At 39.2% G+C, this 19,146-nt stretch overlaps 1 protein-coding gene across 2 annotated transcripts; it reads right to left on the reverse strand.

Annotated features, from left to right (window-relative positions):
* Positions 1–1,323: 1,323 nt before the first annotated feature.
* LOC102547035 (serine protease inhibitor Kazal-type 9-like) lies at positions 1,324–17,069 on the reverse strand. 2 transcript variants are annotated; one of them, XM_006254826.5, is made up of 4 exons: positions 16,922–17,069; positions 15,434–15,459; positions 12,472–12,602; positions 1,324–1,505 (listed from the first exon to the last, which is right to left on the reverse strand). In XM_006254826.5, exons 1-4 carry the CDS (start codon positions 16,977–16,979, stop codon positions 1,445–1,447), a joined length of 276 nt encoding a protein of 91 aa, XP_006254888.1. In that variant the 5' UTR covers positions 16,980–17,069; the 3' UTR covers positions 1,324–1,444. The 2 variants fall into 2 exon arrangements, 1 of the variants encoding a protein (XP_006254888.1); XR_361421.5 differs by lacking the exon at positions 15,434–15,459.
* Positions 17,070–19,146: the final 2,077 nt, after the last annotated feature.

Genomic DNA, 19,146 nt, shown 5'->3' on the forward strand with positions numbered 1-19,146 from the left:
GAAGGAAGAGGAGGAGGAGGAGAAGGAGAAGGAGAAGGAGAAGACGAAGGAGAAGGGGAAGGGGAAGGGGAAGAGGAAGAGGAAGAGGAAGAAGAAGAAGAAGAAGAAGAAGAAGAAGAAGAAGAAGAAGAAGAAGAAGAAGAAGAAGAAAAAGAAAAAGAAGAAGAAGAAGCAGTTCTCTTGAGCAAGAGAGACCAAGTGTTGTACCTGTCGTCTCATCCACAGACCACCAGGAACACACTAATACTTGAACAAGTTTGTTCTAATGCATCACAATTTGGAGAGGCATACCTTGGAGACCTACAGAACACACCTATAAGAAGGTATAATAATGGCCTATGTACTGTAGGAGGTTGTATTGTTGCAGTCAGTCTGAGGTTTTAAAGTTTTAAAGAAGGGAGGCTTTGCTTTGGATTGGAAACTCTCATAAATTAGACACAATCTTTCAAATGGGTGTCTTCAGAAATCTTAATTGTAACTAAGGAAGATGGTTCTACGAAAAAGTCATAACTAGTGAAACATCAGTCATTTTATTAGTCTAATAATAAAATAATGGCATATCTCATATTCCATAACTTAGAGAATGTGCATATTTTGCCAATATCCGGTCATGATTAACCAGTTATGCAGGCTTTGTTGTGATTCATCATAGGCATAAAGTGACTTTGTCAGATGTGAATGTTCTTTGAAATTGCTCATCTTATAGCGAGGCTTAAACATAAGTTTCCTTTTTCTCACATTGTATACTATTATTAAATAATTATGCATTTTCTTGATTTTTCCCTGGAGCATAAATTGCAGAAGTACATGCATTTTTTTTTTTTTGGTTACTACTTTCAACCAAGAATCTAGGCAAATTTCTGATTCTCATGAAAAATATTTCCTGGCAAATGGCCAGTTCTTAAAGTTAGGTCTGATTCTCCCTCCCAGTCCTATGCTCTCAGAAATAAGATTCAGGCTCAAAATATATTTACAAATACCTTGGTTCTATATCTTGGCTGCTCTCTGACTAGAATCATTACACTCTGCCACGTGGCTGGTTACCTGTGCTCAGGTATCGTGCATCTGTCTCCTCACCTCTTCCCGAGCAGATCACCCGCCTAGCTCTATACCAGGATTTTTTCTTCCTCCTGGATGTTCCACCTCCTATTTCCCGCCTAGTCCATAGGCCATCAGGTTTATTATTGACAGGCGCTACATCCATACAGATACAAGATATCCTCTCTACAATCAGTAGCTCAATTAATTCTTTAAACTGTAGATTTCTCAGTCAGGGACAATAGATCCCCTGAGTCTCGCTAATTAAATCTCAAGCCAAAGAACTTTTCAGATGATAAAATTTATTGATTTTTAAATAAGATAATAATAACAACAAGTTTTGCGCCTTACAAAGAAAAGATGATGCTCGCTTTGAGTGTCTCATTTAATGATGAATGAAGAATAATCAGGAAGTGGACTTCAGACATTTTCCACTGTACTGGATTTGAAGAGTGAGATCCAAAGCTCTAAGGAAAAATGATATAAATATTTATACACAGTTTCTATGGAATATAACCTTTCTTCCCCCTAATACAATTGTACAATAATTTTAAGGGATGGGAGCCTTGATTTGTAAGCTCCTGGATTACACATAGATGCTTCCCATCTCAGTAGATAATTCCATCACATCCGTCTGCCATGGAGATCCCTTTGTTTCTGACCGTGGTGAATAATTATAAGAGCTTTTAGCAAAGATAGAAACCTGTGCCCTAAGAGACAGAAGGAGGGGAAATCAATACATTTCTGTATCCTGGGGAAATCTTTTCACTTCTCTGGATTATAATGATCAAATCTATACAATTTTGACAGATCTGGTAACCTCCTGGGATATGTTGTGGGAGCTTGGTGTGAAAACACTGAACAAACTATAAACAAGAAGACCACCTATCAGGAGAAAACTATTGTAATGGTCAAGAGACAAAGCAGAGGAGCATGGGAAACAATGAAGATATTGTCGCCAGAATCTTAGTTCGAAAAGAAACCCAATGACTATGTATTACACTAAATTGTTGTCAGTAGGGTTTATTATATATAATAAATATATTTATTATTATATAAAAATGACCCAGCCTCTTTAGAGTCAAAATAGCTCTCTAAAACCCACTTTGAAATGATGAAAATGGGCAAGAAAATTATGCTTAGAGTCCCTTTACATATAGGAAAGGGAATGCATCCCCCATGCAACCCTACTATAGAATACTACCATGGAAATTATAAACGGCCTGGTTTTGGAAATTATTTCCTTATAAAAGTATGCTTGTATCCATATTGTTTGGAACAATAGTCTGATAAGGTAATAGTACCTTGTTTGATGTTTGCTTTCTCCCACTACTCCTAGACCCAGTGTCTGGAATTTACCAGGTTCTTATTAAATACTCAAAGGCAAACCACAGTTGTAAGATTTTTTTTCAGTGTTCAGGATAAAACTTAGGGCTTTATATCTGTTAGACAAGGACTTGGCCCCGAGGTACATCTCCAATCCAAAAAAGTGTATTTGTAAAATTCTGAATTTCTGTACAAATATGAAATTCTAATCTTGAGATAAAAATATGGGAAGGTAAGCCTGTTTCTTCTATGGAGCAAGTTTGCAGATTTATTTCTAAGTAGGATGAGTCCCAAGTCTCACTAGGTTTCTTTTGTTATATATGAACTAGAAGTAGATATTTTATACCTACTTTGTACGACTGTGTTGAATAGTGAATGATGTAACTCCTAAATGGATCCAAACACAGTATCTGGTATATAATACATTTTAAGGTAAAATAGAATATATTAATAAATTTTCAAAAATTACAATCATGTATTTTTAATACTTTATATTTGCTTATATATAATTTATATATTTTAAGTTCTGTTACCATATCCATCATTTGTTAGTTTTCTTTTTAAATTTAATGTCACAGTTGTCTTTGGAAAACTTGTTGTTAAATATATAGTAAGATGTTTACAAATTATAATCGGTGTATGGGGAGCTCTGGGTGTGATTCAGTTGCTAGCATGTGCAATGTAGTGAATTCAGTTCCAAACACCACAATAAACAAGTTAAATAATGCAGACAAGTAATGAATCTTTAAGCAAAACATAAAGTCAAAGACTTTGGGTACAGCATTAAGCAGGAACATTGCTGGGGCCTAGGCAAGGAGAGAGGCACACATGGAATTAGAAGAAATGTGTCTTTGCCCTTTCATTTTATCCCAGATGCGACCTGGGCTCACATTTTTAACTCCTTAAAAATCTGAGAAGAGACAAACTGAAGGCTTAAAGAAGCTAACTGTGAAAGTTGCAGATTGGATAAATGTTATGAGGGGACTCCTTCTGAAATGGTGCAGGAGACATAGAATGGGTTCTGAAGGAGAAAGAGAGAGAGAGAGAGAGAGAGAGAGAGAGAGAGAGAGAGAGAGAGAGAGAGAGAGAGAGAGAGAGAGAAAGGAGGAAGAGGAGGAGGAGGAAGAGGAAGAGGAGGAGGGGAAGGTGTACTACACATCAAGGCACACCATGGGCAAGGGTGCTTCACTGGCAGCACCACCATGGCCAAAGATACATATCTTATTGAGGAGACTACACTTTCTAGTCTTATTATTGCATGAAAAGATGCTAAGCACTCTGAGAAGTGTTTGCCAGTAAAGGGCATCAGAGTGCTAATAGTCATAGTCCTTTAATGCACACAAGTGCATTAGCATAACCAAGGGTTTCCCAGGAAATAGTAACTGTAGATGTATAACAAATTATGGAAGGCAGTTGTTGTCTAGTATTTACTCTCAGAGCCATGATGGTGAATATCTGTAGATGATTTTTTGAAAACATCCCTACTGCTTCCTAAGCACAGGATGCAGAATAAATAATCTGAAACTGCAACATCAAGACCCATTCTTCTGATTCTTAATGTAAGAAAAGAAATTGTCATATCCAGTGCAGTGGAGTAGTGAGACAAAGACCATATATGTTGGTAGAACTGAGTGTTCAGAAATGAAATATTTATAGTCAAACAGTTTCCGATAAGAACTGCTAAGACAATTTCAGTGAGAGAAAGAAATTTTTTCCTCCACATTTCTAGGACAACTGATTGGTGTTCACATAGAAAAATTAAAACTTAATAATGTCCTAAAACTATCAGCAACACTCAGAAGCAAATCACATGGAAAGATGATACTGTGACAGGAAAATGCATACAACTGAAAATGTTATATTAGGTGAATGAAGTCAATCTCAGACAAATACTGTGTGCTTTGTCTCATGTATGGTTTGTAGTTTTATATAGCCACATCAAGTCTATGTGTATGCATATTTAAACATATATGGCATGAAAATGCAAACAAATCATCTAGGAGAACAAAGTGGACTATTGGGAGGTGCAGGAGAAGGGTAAGGAAGAATAGGTTCAATACTTAATATACACATGTGCAAAAGCTTTTAAAACATTTAAAAGTCCAAATCTCATAACACCTAACATTTTTAATCCTCATCGCTAACAAATCAAATAAAAACTCAAACCTCTGTGAATTTAGAGGTAAACACATCACTTTTTTAAAATTTAAACATAGTTGTCACTATTATCCCAAGTTAAGCACTAGATCAAGTGTACTTCATCAAAATGACTGCCTTCCGTGCTTTAAAGTTCATGACTAGTAAAGTGAGAAGAGAGCTCATGTACTAAAGAAAATTCAGAAGTTCCACTTTTCATATGGAAATTGTACCCATAGCAAAGAATACTTGGAATTCCATAATAAAAACATAAATAATATGACTAGACAGTGAGAAAGAAATCTGAACAAGCATATAATAAATAACTATTAATTCTATGAAATAATGCCTATCATCAGCCCTTAAGGAAATACAAGACATAATGTCACAGACCACTTCCTACCCATTGCATGGTTTTCATCAAAATTATGGGTAATAACAAGCCTTGGCAAAGGTATCTTGCTAGTGGCATTATAAAACATTGTATCTGATTCAAAAATAGTTTGATGATTCTGAAAATGTTAAGTATGAACTTACCATGTGCTCCCTAGAAAGTCTACTCATAGAATTATACCCAAAGAAAATCAACGGCGTATGTCTAAACACACGTTTGTGTATGAAAATCGTAGCAACATTACTCCCATTGGTCCCAAATGACAACTCAATGTCCATTAATGAATGAAAGAGTAGATACGATTGTCATATTATTCAGCCATAATAAGGTACAAAAATTTAATGTTCCCTACAGCATGGATGAGTCTTTAAAAATTCAACCAAGTGACCAAAAGCCAAAAATGAAAGTCTTTATATATTTTCATTAGGAATTGTCTAGAATAGGTAAGATGTAAAGGCAGAGGTAGGCTAGTAGTTTCCAGGAGCTAGCTGCCAAGAGTTGAAGGCGTTGGTTTCTTTCCTATTAAAGTTATTCTGATTTGACCCAAGAAGAAACCCGTGTCTGACACTGCTAGGCTAACTGAGAAATGGAAACCAGATAGACCAGAGACCTGGGTAAAACCAAACACTACTGGTCAAAAAAAAATGTCAATGCAATGATTCCCAATGATATTCTGCTATATTCATAGATCAGTACTTTATTCAGTCATCGTCAGAGAGGTTTCCTCCATCAGCAGATGGGAACAGATGAAAAAAACCACAGCCAGGCACTGCTCAGAGAAAAATCCAAAATGGAGGTCTCTATCAAATTCTTCCCCTCAGAGCTCAGCGGATGCGGTGGGAGATTTTAAGTGCCAGAGACAGTGGAGGACACCAAGAGAATATTAGCCACTGAATCAACTAAGCACATAAGTTCACAGAGACTGAAGCAGCCTGAACAAGGCCTACATGGGTCTGCACCAGGTTCCCCGTGTATATATTACGCCTTTAAGCTTTGTATTTTTATGGGACTCCTGACTGTGAGAATGAGTGGGTCTCCAACTCTTGTGTCTGCTCTCAGGACTCTTTTCCTTCTGTTGGGTTTCTGTGTTCAACCTCAATACGATCATTTTTTGGTTCATTTTATTAGATTTTATTTTGTCATATTTGGTTGTCAATCTCTTAGAAGCCTGCTGTTTTCTAAGGAGAGACAAAGAGTGGATCCAGAGGGGAGGGAGGGGAGATGGGAAGGAACCAGAAGGAGTAGAGGGGGAGAAATCTATAATCAGGATATATTGTATGAGAAATTTTTAATTTTCAATAAGAGGAAAATAATAACTAAGTTATATCAGTGAAATAGCCCTGGAATCTGGTAGTAATAGCCTTTAAGAAACAGGATTTACTATTTCCAGTATATTAAAATCTAGAAGATAATGACATGTTCTTATGCCTGAAAGGTTTTTTATTTGCCCTAGAACTTCAGGGAAAAGAGTTAGACAGTAGGCATGAACAACGGGTGGAAGTGGAAGACCAATATGAAGTTTGGGAAGAGAACAGCCATGTGTGTAGTTTATTCAAAGGAATCCATGTCATGGAATCATCTATGGCCACAACCTGACAACCAAGGAGATGAGGCCTTGGAATCATCCAGAAGGGCTCTTGTACTGTTGGGGCAAACTGTAGAACAGGCTAACTGCCCTGAGTGTCAGAGCCAGTAAATATGCAAATAGCAAAAGGGACACCGACTGGGAAGACAAGCTGTTAGTAAGTTATCAGGTTTTCATCACTTCTCTTTGTCAAAGCATCCTATCCCAGGAAAGCCCTTGGTTCCAGGAAAGCCGGGACGCTTGTTCCTCCAGTTGGTAGCAACCCAAATTGTTGGCTATTCTTTACTAAGACCCACTAGGCTAAGCCTTCTTTAGGTATATTTTTCAATTAGAATATTCGATCTCATACCCCAGTTATGAGATTAGGATGTCCTAAACCCCATGGTTTAGAATATAAATTGAGCTCATAACCTAGGTCTATCATATTAGAGTCTTTACTTCTAACAATGTGTCTTGAAACACTGATTCAAAATATCAAGTGATAGCATTTTATTTTGTAAAGATTTATTTTTATTTATTTTGTCTATGTGAGTACACTGTCAGTAATATTTTTTAATGCTGAATAGAATGCCTTAAATTCTGAGGTGAAATTCATACCCATTACTACAATCGTACTTGAGAAGCATCTAGTTTCTTAGTTTGTTAAACAAGCACTTAGGAGTGGCATAATTAATGCAAGCATTGTATAAAATCTAACAATAGAGACGGGGATTTCTTTTTATTTTATACATCTTTTGTGTGGCAACAGATTAGAAATGAGAAACAAAAAATTTACAATACTTGGGGATTACATGATTTGTAAAAGAAAGGTAAGCTTTCATATGGATACCATCAGAGGTAAATTGCACCTCTGTGTTTTTCTCTGAGAAGATAGATTTACCAATTAAAAAAAGAGATCTATGTACATAGATTAACAAACTGGATACGCAACGAGGACCCTGCATTCTGCTGCCTACAGGAAACACACCTCAGAGACAAAGACAGACATTACCTCAGAGTGAAAGGCTGGAAAACAATTTTCCAAGCAAATGGTCAGAAGAAGCAAGCTGGAGTAGCCATTCTAATATCAAATAAAATCAATTTTCAACTAAAAGTCATCAAAAAAGATAAGGAAGGACACTTCATATTCATCAAAGGAAAAATCCACCAAGATGAACTCTCAATCCTAAATATCTATGCCCCAAATACAAGGGCACCTACATATGTAAAAGAAACCTTACTAAAGCTCAAAACACACATTGCACCTCACACAATAATAGTGGGAGATTTCAACACCCCACTCTCATCAATGGTCAGATCATGGAAACAGAAATTAAACAGAGATGTAGACAGACTAAGAGAAGTCATGAGCCAAATGGACTTAACGGATATTTATAGAACATTCTATCCTAAAGCAAAAGGATATACCTTCTTCTCAGCTCCTCATGGTACTTTCTCCAAAATTGACCATATAATTGGTCAAAAAACGGGCCTCAACAGGTACAGAAAGATAGAAATAATCCCATGCGTGCTATCGGACCACCACGGCCTAAAACTGGTCTTCAATAACAATAAGGGAAGAATGCCCACATATACGTGGAAATTGAACAATGCTCTACTCAATGATAACCTGGTCAAGGAAGAAATAAAGAAAGAAATTAAAAACTTTTTAGAATTTAATGAAAATGAAGGTACAACATACCCAAACTTATGGGACACAATGAAAGCTGTGCTAAGAGGAAAACTCATAGCGCTGAGTGCCTGCAGAAAGAAACAGGAAAGAGCATATGTCAGCAGCTTGACAGCACACCTAAAAGCTCTAGAACAAAAAGAAGCAAATACACCCAGGAGGAGTAGAAGGCAGGAAATAATCAAACTCAGAGCTGAAATCAACCAAGTAGAAACAAAAAGGACCATAGAAAGAATCAACAGAACCAAAAGTTGGTTCTTTGAGAAAATCAACAAGATAGATAAACCCTTAGCCAGACTAACGAGAGGACACAGAGAGTGCGTCCAAATTAACAAAATCAGAAATGAAAAGGGAGACATAACTACAGATTCAGAGGAAATTCAAAAAATCATCAGATCTTACTATAAAAACCTATATTCAACAAAACTTGAAAATCTTCAGGAAATGGACAATTTCCTAGACAGATACCAGGTATCGAAGTTAAATCAGGAACAGATAAACCAGTTAAACAACCCCATAACTCCTAAGGAAATAGAAGCAGTCATTAAAGGTCTCCCAACCAAAAAGAGCCCAGGTCCAGACGGGTTTAGTGCAGAATTCTATCAAACCTTCATAGAAGACCTTATACCAATATTATCCAAACTATTCCACAAAATTGAAACAGATGGAGCCCTACCGAATTCCTTCTATAAAGCCACAATTACTCTTATACCTAAACCACACAAAGACCCAACAAAGAAAGAGAACTTCAGACCAATTTCCCTTATGAATATCGACGCAAAAATACTCAATAAAATTCTGGCAAACCGAATTCAAGAGCACATCAAAACAATCATCCACCATGATCAAGTAGGCTTCATCCCAGGCATGCAGGGATGGTTTAATATAAGGAAAACCATCAACGTGATCCATCATATAAACAAACTGAAAGAACAGAACCACATGATCATTTCATTAGATGCTGAGAAAGCATTTGACAAAATTCAACACCCCTTCATGATAAAAGTCCTGGAAAGAATAGGTATTCAAGGCCCATACCTAAACATAGTAAAAGCCATATACAGCAAACCAGTTGCTAACATTAAACTAAATGGAGAGAAACTTGAAGCAATCCCACTAAAATCAGGGACTAGACAAGGCTGCCCACTCTCTCCCTACTTATTCAGTATAGTTCTTGAAGTTCTAGCCAGAGCAATCAGACAACAAAAGGAGATCAAGGGGATACAGATCGGAAAAGAAGAGGTCAAAATATCACTATTTGCAGACGACATGATAGTATATTTAAGTGATCCCAAAAGTTCCACCAGAGAACTACTAAAGCTGATAAACAACTTCAGCAAATGGCTGGGTATAAAATTAACTCAAATAAATCAGTTGCCTTCCTCTATACAAAAGAGAAACAAGCCGAGAAAGAAATTAGGGAAACGACACCCTTCATAATAGACCCAAATAATATAAAGTACCTCGGTGTGACTTTAACCAAGCAAGTAAAAGATCTGTACAATAAGAACTTCAAGACACTGAGGAAAGAAATTGAAGAAGACCTCAGAAGATGGAAAGATCTCCCATGCTCATGGATTGGCAGGATTAATATAGTAAAAATGGCCATTTTACCAAAAGCAATCTACAGATTCAATGCAATCCCCATCAAAATACCAATCCAAATCTTCAAAGAGTTAGACAGAACAATTTGCAAATTCATCTGGAATAACAAAAAACCCAGGATAGCTAAAGCTATCCTCAACAATAAGAGGACTTCAGGGGGAATCACTATCCCTGAACTCAAGCAGTATTACAGAGCAATAGTGATAAAAACTGCATGGTATTGGTACAGAGACAGACAGATAGACCGATGGAATAGAATTGAAGACCCAGAAATGAACCCACACACCTATGGTCACTTGATTTTTGACAAAGGAGCCAAAACCATCCAATGGAAAAAAGATAGCATTTTCAGCAAATGGTGCTGGTTCAACTGGAGGGCAACATGTAGAAGAATGCAGATCGATCCATGCTTATCACCCTGTACAAAGCTTAAGTCCAAGTGGATCAAGGACCTCCACATCAAACCAGACACACTCAAACTAATAGAAGAAAAACTAGGGAAGCATCTGGAACACATGGGCACTGGAAAAAATTTCCTGAACAAAACACCAATGGCTTATGCTCTAAGATCAAGAATCGACAAATGGGATCTCATAAAACTGCAAAGCTTCTGTAAGGCAAAGGACACTGTGGTTAGGACAAAACGGCAACCAACAGATTGGGAAAAGATCTTTACCAATCCTACAACAGATAGAGGCCTTATATCCAAAATATACAAAGAACTCAAGAAGTTAGACCGCAGGGAAACAAATAACCCTATTAAAAAATGGGGTTCAGAGCTGAACAAAGAATTCACAGCTGAGGAATGCCGAATGGCTGAGAAACACCTAAAGAAATGTTCAACATCTTTAGTCATAAGGGAAATGCAAATCAAAACAACCCTGAGATTTCACCTCACACCAGTGAGAATGGCTAAGATCAAAAACTCAGGTGACAGCAGATGCTGGCGAGGATGTGGAGAAAGAGGAACACTCCTCCATTGTTGGTGGGATTGCAGACTGGTAAAACCATTCTGGAAATCAGTCTGGAGGTTCCTCAGAAAATTGGACATTGAACTGCCTGAGGATCCAGCCATACCTCTCTTGGGCATATACCCAAAAGATGCCTCAACATATAAAAGAGACACGTGCTCCACTATGTTCATCGCAGCCTTATTTATAATAGCCAGAAACTGGAAAGAACCCAGATGCCCTTCAACAGAGGAATGGATACAGAAAATGTGGTACATCTACACAATGGAATATTACTCAGCTATCAAAAACAACAAGTTTATGAAATTCGTAGGCAAATGGTTGGAACTGGAAAATATCATCCTGAGTGAGCTAACCCACTCACAGAAAGACATACATGGTATGCACTCATTGATAAATGGCTATTAGCCCAAATGCTTGAATTACCCTAGATCCCTAGAACAAAGGAAACTCAAGACGGATGATCAAAATGTGAATGCTTCACTCCTTCTTTAAATGAGGAAAAAGAATACCCGTGGCAGGGAAGGGAGAGGCAAAGATTAAAACAGAGACTGAAGGAACACCCATTCAGAGCCTGCCCCACAGGTGGCCCATACATATACAGCCACCCAATTAGACAAGATGGATGAAGCAAAGAAGTGCAGACCGACAGGAGCCGGATGTAGATCGCTCCTGAGAGACACAGCCAGAATACAGCAAATACAGAGGCGAATGCCAGCAGCAAACCACTGAACTGAGAATATGTCCCCCGTTGAAGGAATCAGAGAAAGAACTGGAAGAGCTTGAAGGTGCTCGAGACCCCAAAAGTACAACAATGTCAAGCAACCAGAGCTTCCAGGGACTAAGCCACTACCTAAAGACTATACATGGACTGACCCTGGACTCTGTCCCCATAGGTAGCAATGAATATCCTAGTAAGAGCACCAGTGGAAGGGGAAGCCCTGGGTCCTGCTAAGACTGAACCCCCAGTGAACTAGACTATGCGGGGAGGGTGGCAATGGGGGGAGGTTTGGGAGGGGAACACCCACAAGGAAGGGGAGGGGGGAGGGTGATGTCTGTCCGGAAACCGGGAAAGGGAATAACACTTGAAATGTATATAAGAAATACTCAAGATAATAAAAAATAAAATTAAAAAAAAAAAAGAGATCTATGTAGACTGAGGTTCAGAAGCTGAAGAAGCAGTAGCCATGGAAAAGCCCGGAAAATACTCTTTAAGAGAATAAAAGTTTTGTCCAACACTTTAGAAGCAGAAACAGTCTTTATACATTCTAGTGTGGTTGGAGCATAGTGAATGAATGGAGTAAAACTGGAATGTGAGATTTGGAGGTAAGGACTTGATGTTTGAGGGGTTATGAGCCTCCTCGTTACCACAGGGATAGACTCAAGCCAAAGCCTCCTGACTTCAAATACCAAGACTTCTTGCTTTGATCTGCTCTTGCCTTGGGCTATTTTTCAAATGTTTTTGAAAGATAATTTTTTCACATCTTCTCTCCTTGTAACACTAGTGTTCAAAACATATGTAGAGAGGCTTCTCTTATGAACATGGAGGTGGGACTCAGAGTCCCGCGTCTCTCCCTCACCCCACAACCTTCAGATGCAGCCAGTGACCTCCTGAGTCTTCGTTTAGGGGTTCATATCTTGAGTTATTCGTATACAGTTTTTCAAAACAGTAAGTGTCAATCAGCTTTTATGGTCAGGCACACATCACTCTCTGAGGGGTTCCAGTTTGGGTGGCATGTCAACTCACATGTTGGCGAAACAGTACACGCAGGAATTAGGATATGTGACATTGTTAGAAGCACATAGCGGGCTGACTCTTATGGAGCATGTGTGCTTCCTCTGTACAGACTTCTTCTGATAATGGCTGCATGAAATGACCTAAAACAAAACCCACAGGTTAAGCTTTCTCTCCTCCAACGATCTCTTAATGGCTTCTAACAAACACTGAGTTTCCTTGTTTTGTTTTGTTTATGGAAAGGAGAACCATGGTCAAAATGTTTCTCCTGTTTAAACCTAAGTTCTCAAAACTATATTTTGATACGTCCAGCAAGCAGGCCCTCGTGATTACCATTTTGTAATGTGAGTGAGGCAATGTAGCCCAGACTCTTGGCTTCACTAGAAATTGTTAGAAGGGAAGAGAACTATTTGGGGGAAGTAATAAGAAGGTCTGAGCACTTTATATTTGTTGTGGCAGTGATTTATGTCATCAAAGCCATATTCTAACAGTGGCGTCTGGGAAAGAATACAGTATGTGTTCCTTTCCCCACACTGGCCATAGTTTGGGCCTCTGAGAATTAGTTTTCTGGGCTAGAAAGGGGAGGAGTCACAATGGCTAAATCATCTTACTATTTAACGTTTATTTTGTTTTGTTGGCAGCATAGAAGTGGAATAAGCTTTGCTTGGAGCACTGTGAATGCTAGAATAGGATATCTACAGAAGAAAGGGGAGGCAGCAAAGTCAGACACTGTGTAATTCACTGGTCAGGCAGGTGCCCCAACACTGTCCTTCTCTACTAACTGTGTGGACCACAGGACAGCCACATGCAGTGTATACTACACTAGGCAGTTCTCTGCTCTGGAAGCCTCCAATGCCTCCCATTACAGAGCTCTTTTTTTTTTTAATTAACTTGAGTAATTCTTATTTACATTTCCAGTGTTATTCCCTTTCCCGGTTTCTGGGCCAACATCCCCCTAACCCTAATCCTCCCCTTCTTTATAGCTGTTCCCCTCCCCATCCTCCCCCGATTACCGCTCTCCCCCCAGCAATCACATTCACTGGGGGTTCAGTCTTGGCAGGACCCAGGGCTTCCCCTTCCACTGGTGCTCTTACTAGGCTATTCATTGCTACCTATGCAGTTGGAGCTCAGGATCAGTCCATGTATAGTCTTTGGGTAGTGGCTTAGTCCCTGGAAGCTCTTTCTAAGTTTCAACCACTTTGATCATTATTCCTCCTCTAAACTCATGTCCTATTTCTCCTGAAATTGACAAATTTTTATTAAGTATTTTATTTATTTACATTTCAAATGTTATCCCCCTTCCTAGTCCCCCCTCCGCAAGCCCCCTCACCCCATCCTTCCCTTTGCCCCTAAGAGGGTGCTCTTCCACCCACCTACCCACTCCCACCTCACCCTTCTAGGGAGGCATCCAGCCTCCACAGGACCAAGTGCATGGCCACCCACTCAGGCCAGACAAGGCAGTCCTCTGCTACATATGTAGCAGGGACCTCAAACCAGCCCATGTACTTTGCTAATGATGCTAAATTTATCTTAAGCACAATTGTCAATTATAAATTTGAAGTTAACAATTGCATTTTTATAAAACATTAAAGAACAGCAATCATGTTTTTAATAAGAGGTTCAAGTTAAGTAAAATACCAACGCTATCCAAGTTCTCTGAGGGAAATATTGTTTCTATCTCCTTTTTAGTGGCTAAGTCAAGATGGTGTGTTTGAGAGACTCTACCAAGTACTGATGCTTTTGTGGGACATTCACATATGCAAAAGTGACTGCTTAAGTTGAATATGGGCATAAGAAGAATAATTTTTAAAGATTTATTTTTATTCTATGAATGAGTGTTTCTCTTACATGTATATATGCACTGTATTCATGTTTGATGCCCTTGGAGGGCAGAAACACTTGCTGCGTCCTAAAGAACTGGAGTTAAGAATGCTTGTGAGTCACCATATAGGTGCTATACACTGAACCTGGTTCTCTGGAAGAGCAGCCAGTCCTCGGAACCACTGGGCCATCTCTTCAGCCTCTATGGAGACATTTAATTTAAGAGAAGTATAGGGTTGGTTGTTGTTTGTTTTTTCTAGTAAGCTTTTAACACAATGTTTCCTTCCCTGTGGCTTCAGGGAAAGGGAAATGACACGAATGCATTATTCATGTAGGCAATTACCCTCCCATTTAAAAATTATATATAACTTTATATACTCAGTAACACAAATTGAAACAACATGTACCCCAAATACTTTCTATTGAATTTAGAAAAATGGGGGAGGGGGCCTTGTCAAGAAGAAAAGACACTGAGAAGCATGCAGGACTTCACCTTAAAAACACTAGGTTTCACTGACTTACATGGAAAGACATTTCACGTAGGTTTATGTTGTCTAGATCCCATTCTCATGATTAAAGTAGGAGTTGGCTAACATTTTCTCTTCAGAGTGAGTGAGGTGGTAAATATTTCATCATCATAATCATCATCATCATCACCACGATCATCATTATCATCATCATCATCACCACCACCAACCACCACCACCACCATCATCATTGTCATCACCACCACCACTATCATCTTGACCATTTGGCTTCTGGCTAACTAACGAACTATGTAGCAACTTGAAAACGGCCACAGCTACAAAGAGGGCAGTAGGCAGAAGCAAACTTTGGTCCTAAGAAACTCTCTTTTCTTGAACAGATGACCCTACTGTGCCAATGCTTGGAGTAAGTTATTTGTAAGGAGGTCCGTGGAGGTAAGAGAGGAAATGAAATGCTAAATTAGGAAGTTTCTCTGCCCATGGTAGAAAGGTTTTGAGAGTGTGCGATCAACACCAGGGTTGGTTTTGACATCGATACTGAGTCTGAGTCCTAGGAAACCGAAATCATGAGGATGGTACATGGCCAGATGCTGACTGTTACACATGGCTTAAGAATTATAGAAACTCTACGGGCATGGAAAATTGTTCTTGTACAGAGGCAAACTTACCTTGAATGAAGTTTCACCAATAATATCTGTAAGGAAAATTTTAGAATACCCAATAAAACAACACAGTGTTGAAATGTGTAGCCCATTAAATCAGTCATATATTTATATTAACCATGGAAGTTATAGAAAATTACCTCCATTACACAAGGTTCTTCTGAAACCTGTCTGGTCCCTAAGTTGTTTCCTTTCTCTCTTCTTGTTCAAGAACCTCTGGGACTGGACAGATGCCTTAGCGGTTAAGAACATTTGCTGCTTTACTGGCCCTCTGCGTACTATCTCCAGTATCTATACAGCAGTTTACAACTACTTGTAACTCCAATCCCAGGGTATGTGACACCCTCTCCTGGCCATCCTGGACACCAGGCACAGACATACATGCAGGCAAAACACCCATACATATAAAATAATATACCTTTTAAAATACCCTTAATATTTTGTCTGAAAACCCCTTGACCTATTTCTATATTTTATGCTGGCCTTAAGCAGGAAGGACATGACCCCAAGCTTCATTATCAAGGACTCAACAATGCAATGCCCTACTGGGGTCCACGGGTATTGAGCAGATTTGTTTCAGAGAAAGGTCTAGTTTTTCACAGTCATGCTAGTTATTTGTTGACAGACACTGCACACACACACACACACATACATGCAATCCATTGCTGATTATTTCTGTCCTTAATGAAACATTTATATATATTTTCTTCCTGTTGATAAGGAAGATTCTTCTCGTGGAAATTCCATATCAATAGCTACATAAATTATTAACAGTTTTATATTTTACATTCTGCTTCGCAGCCTTGGTTTCTTTCAAGGGACAACCCTTCACCTGTCCTTCTGCTCTAGCATTGATGTAGCAATTAAACAACCTGCTTCTATTGTATCAGGTTCATGCTGAGACATCCAGAGACTTGATATGGAATAGTCTTTTAATAGTAAGCTATTTCCAAAGCTGATGAGACTTTGTTTAGAACACTTTGTGTATGCATATGAGTTGTACATACATGTGCACACATGTGTGTGTGTGTGAGAGAGAGAGAGACAGAGAGAGAGACAGAGAGAGAGAGGACAGAGGGACAGAGAGAGAGGGAGAGAGAGAGAGAGAGAGAGAGAGAGAGAGAGAGAGAGAGAGAGTCAAAGAGACAGAATTAGGAAGAAGAGATTGAACAAACACTGATAGTCAACACAGAAGGCCAAATTATGTCTCATATATTGATTGAAGTCTTCACAGACCATTGATTAAAAACCTAAGTTCAAAGTCTTTAGTGGATTTCTTGGAATATTAAAAACAAAACAAAACAAAACAACAACAGCAGCAACAAAAGAACCCTGTCAATCACTTATACTTATTCTGGCTAAGATATTGAGTTCTTTATCTCGGAGGCTGTCCAAACATTCTTACTTCTAAACAGTAGTAATAATTCATCTGTTCCACCACCCTGACACACTCAATGCTCATTCCTGCCCTGGAGATCTTTGACAGATGCTTACATGAGAAATAGTAGCTAGTAGCCAAGAAAGCCAGAAGAAAAACTGCTGACTTTCCCATGAGAAGCAATGCAATGCCTCTCTCTGGATTCCTTCAGCCCAGAGTTTCTTAATAAGAGCCCCACGGTTGTGTTCTGCTACAGAACCAGTGGTGGTGGCCCTGGGATGAGAACCTCAGACCCAATTATGACGTCACTCTGCAAGTGTTCTATTTCCATGCGACACCAAAAGGAGAGTCCTGAACACCAAGGAGACTTCCAAGGGAAACATTTCTTATTAGCAGATGGGAGAGAGACACCCCCTTGTTTTGTTTCCTTTCTTGTCATTTGGTTGCATAGAAGCACATTCTGCTTTTTCCCCACTAAGGAGGAAATGAAGGCATACAAGACTTAACTTAGAATGAGGATTTCTGGGGATTCTTTTTAGCAAGACTTATACATTTGCCACCTATTATCTCTTCGCTCAGTCTGGAAATGCTGATTCAGTGAGTTCAGAACAAAGATCTAATAGAATAGAGGAACCACAGTTTTACACTAGAAGGTTACCATCCATCCCTCCCTCCTTATTCCCTAGAGGCAATTGTTATTGTATTATATCTTACTATATGCATCCTTATGACTCTGGACATATCCATATTTAATATAAGAAATTTAGATAAACAGAGCCCTGGCCATGGAAATTAAAGAGCTTTATGTGCTATTTCTATTAGATGTCTGGATTTGAAGATCACAGACACACACACACACACACACACACACACACACACTCACACACACACCTGCACACACACACTGATTCTACACTGAAGGGTTTAATATTACAGATTCAGTGAGGCTTAGCTTAGATCTTTACCAAAATGACACTGTGAGAAAATGAAGCCTACTTTTTAAGAATGTAAGTTTCTAAAAGCCCAAGATCTATTCTCAGATTATCTAGGAACATGAAGTTACAAGTACTGTGGCCTGTTTGGCCAAAATGAACTGTCTTGAAACAGCAGGTTCTTTCCGTAGAGCAATAAAGAGGAAAAATAGGATTTAGCTGTACCATGCCTAAAAGCTTGGGTAAATTCTGCCTCTTTTCAGAGCCTCAGTTTCCCCCTTGTGAAATAAGCCACCAGTCTTGTGGATTTTGCAAGTCAGTTGGAGATTGTGAGGTACAATGTACAAACCACTTAGGACATATATTCCCTTCAGTCCATATTTGGGGTACCACGGTAAGTTCTGGATTCTCCTCTTGGAGCGGGACTTTGTGGACTGCCAATATGGTGAGAAATCTGGATACTGAGTCTTACAAATAGTAGTGAACCAGGGCTATTTGCTATGAGAAATACAGATTTAGAAAGGCATCAGAAGATCTTCCAGTGCTTTGGAGATTTCAAGTCGAATGCCATGGTCATTTTCTAGTTTGGGGTTAAAGACGGCAGAAGTGATAGCTGGCATCCGCGCTAACAGTCTGTCCATCCATCAGCTCCGAAAACAAGTGCAGAGAACTAGGAAAGAATTCCCTCCAGGCTCCTGCTACCCTGGCTAGCAGCAGCTGCATTCAAATTTAGGGCCACTTCCAGAGCTCTCTAATATGATATTCTAATATCGCGCTCTCTGAATTAGCATAAAGCACAGAGGTCAGGGAACATCTTATTCCTTGGTGCATCTTGCGCTTCTAGCCCTGTGCTGGCACTCTGTGCATCAGTTAGCGTTGCTCAGAAAATCATCTGAACAAATTGTTTCCCTGATTACTCAAGATGCCTAACTCTAAGCAGGCTGAATTATGGGGACCTGAATTCCTTATTTTAGAGACAAAAATCAAAGGTTTAACTACAATCTCTTAGAGGTGCTGATTCACCCTTCTTGTTGAATTGTAAATTAGAGAAAATTCTGTCTTGTGGCTTTATGATTTCTGCCCCTAGACCCCCTCCTCACCTCTCTCTATACAGTCTAACACAACTCAAGCTGGCCTCAAACCTCAAACCCACAACCTCAGCTTCAACCTTTCAGGGGATGCATTCACAGGTATGGTCCATCCCATTTGGCACTTTTAAACATCCATTAATGACAGCCATGAAATGCATTTTTCAAATTGTCCTCCACCTGAAAAGCATTACCCCACCATCTCTGAAATGACAGTGTCTCATGGCATTCTGTAGGTGGCAGGAAGTCAAGGGGCTGCTGTTGTCTGATAAGGACAGCAGCACGTGGGAGCTATACACCAAAAACAGAGGAAAAGTAAGA

This window comes from Rattus norvegicus, chromosome 18 (assembly GCF_036323735.1).
Source record: "Rattus norvegicus strain BN/NHsdMcwi chromosome 18, GRCr8, whole genome shotgun sequence".
Classification (NCBI taxonomy): domain Eukaryota; kingdom Metazoa; phylum Chordata; class Mammalia; order Rodentia; family Muridae; genus Rattus; species Rattus norvegicus.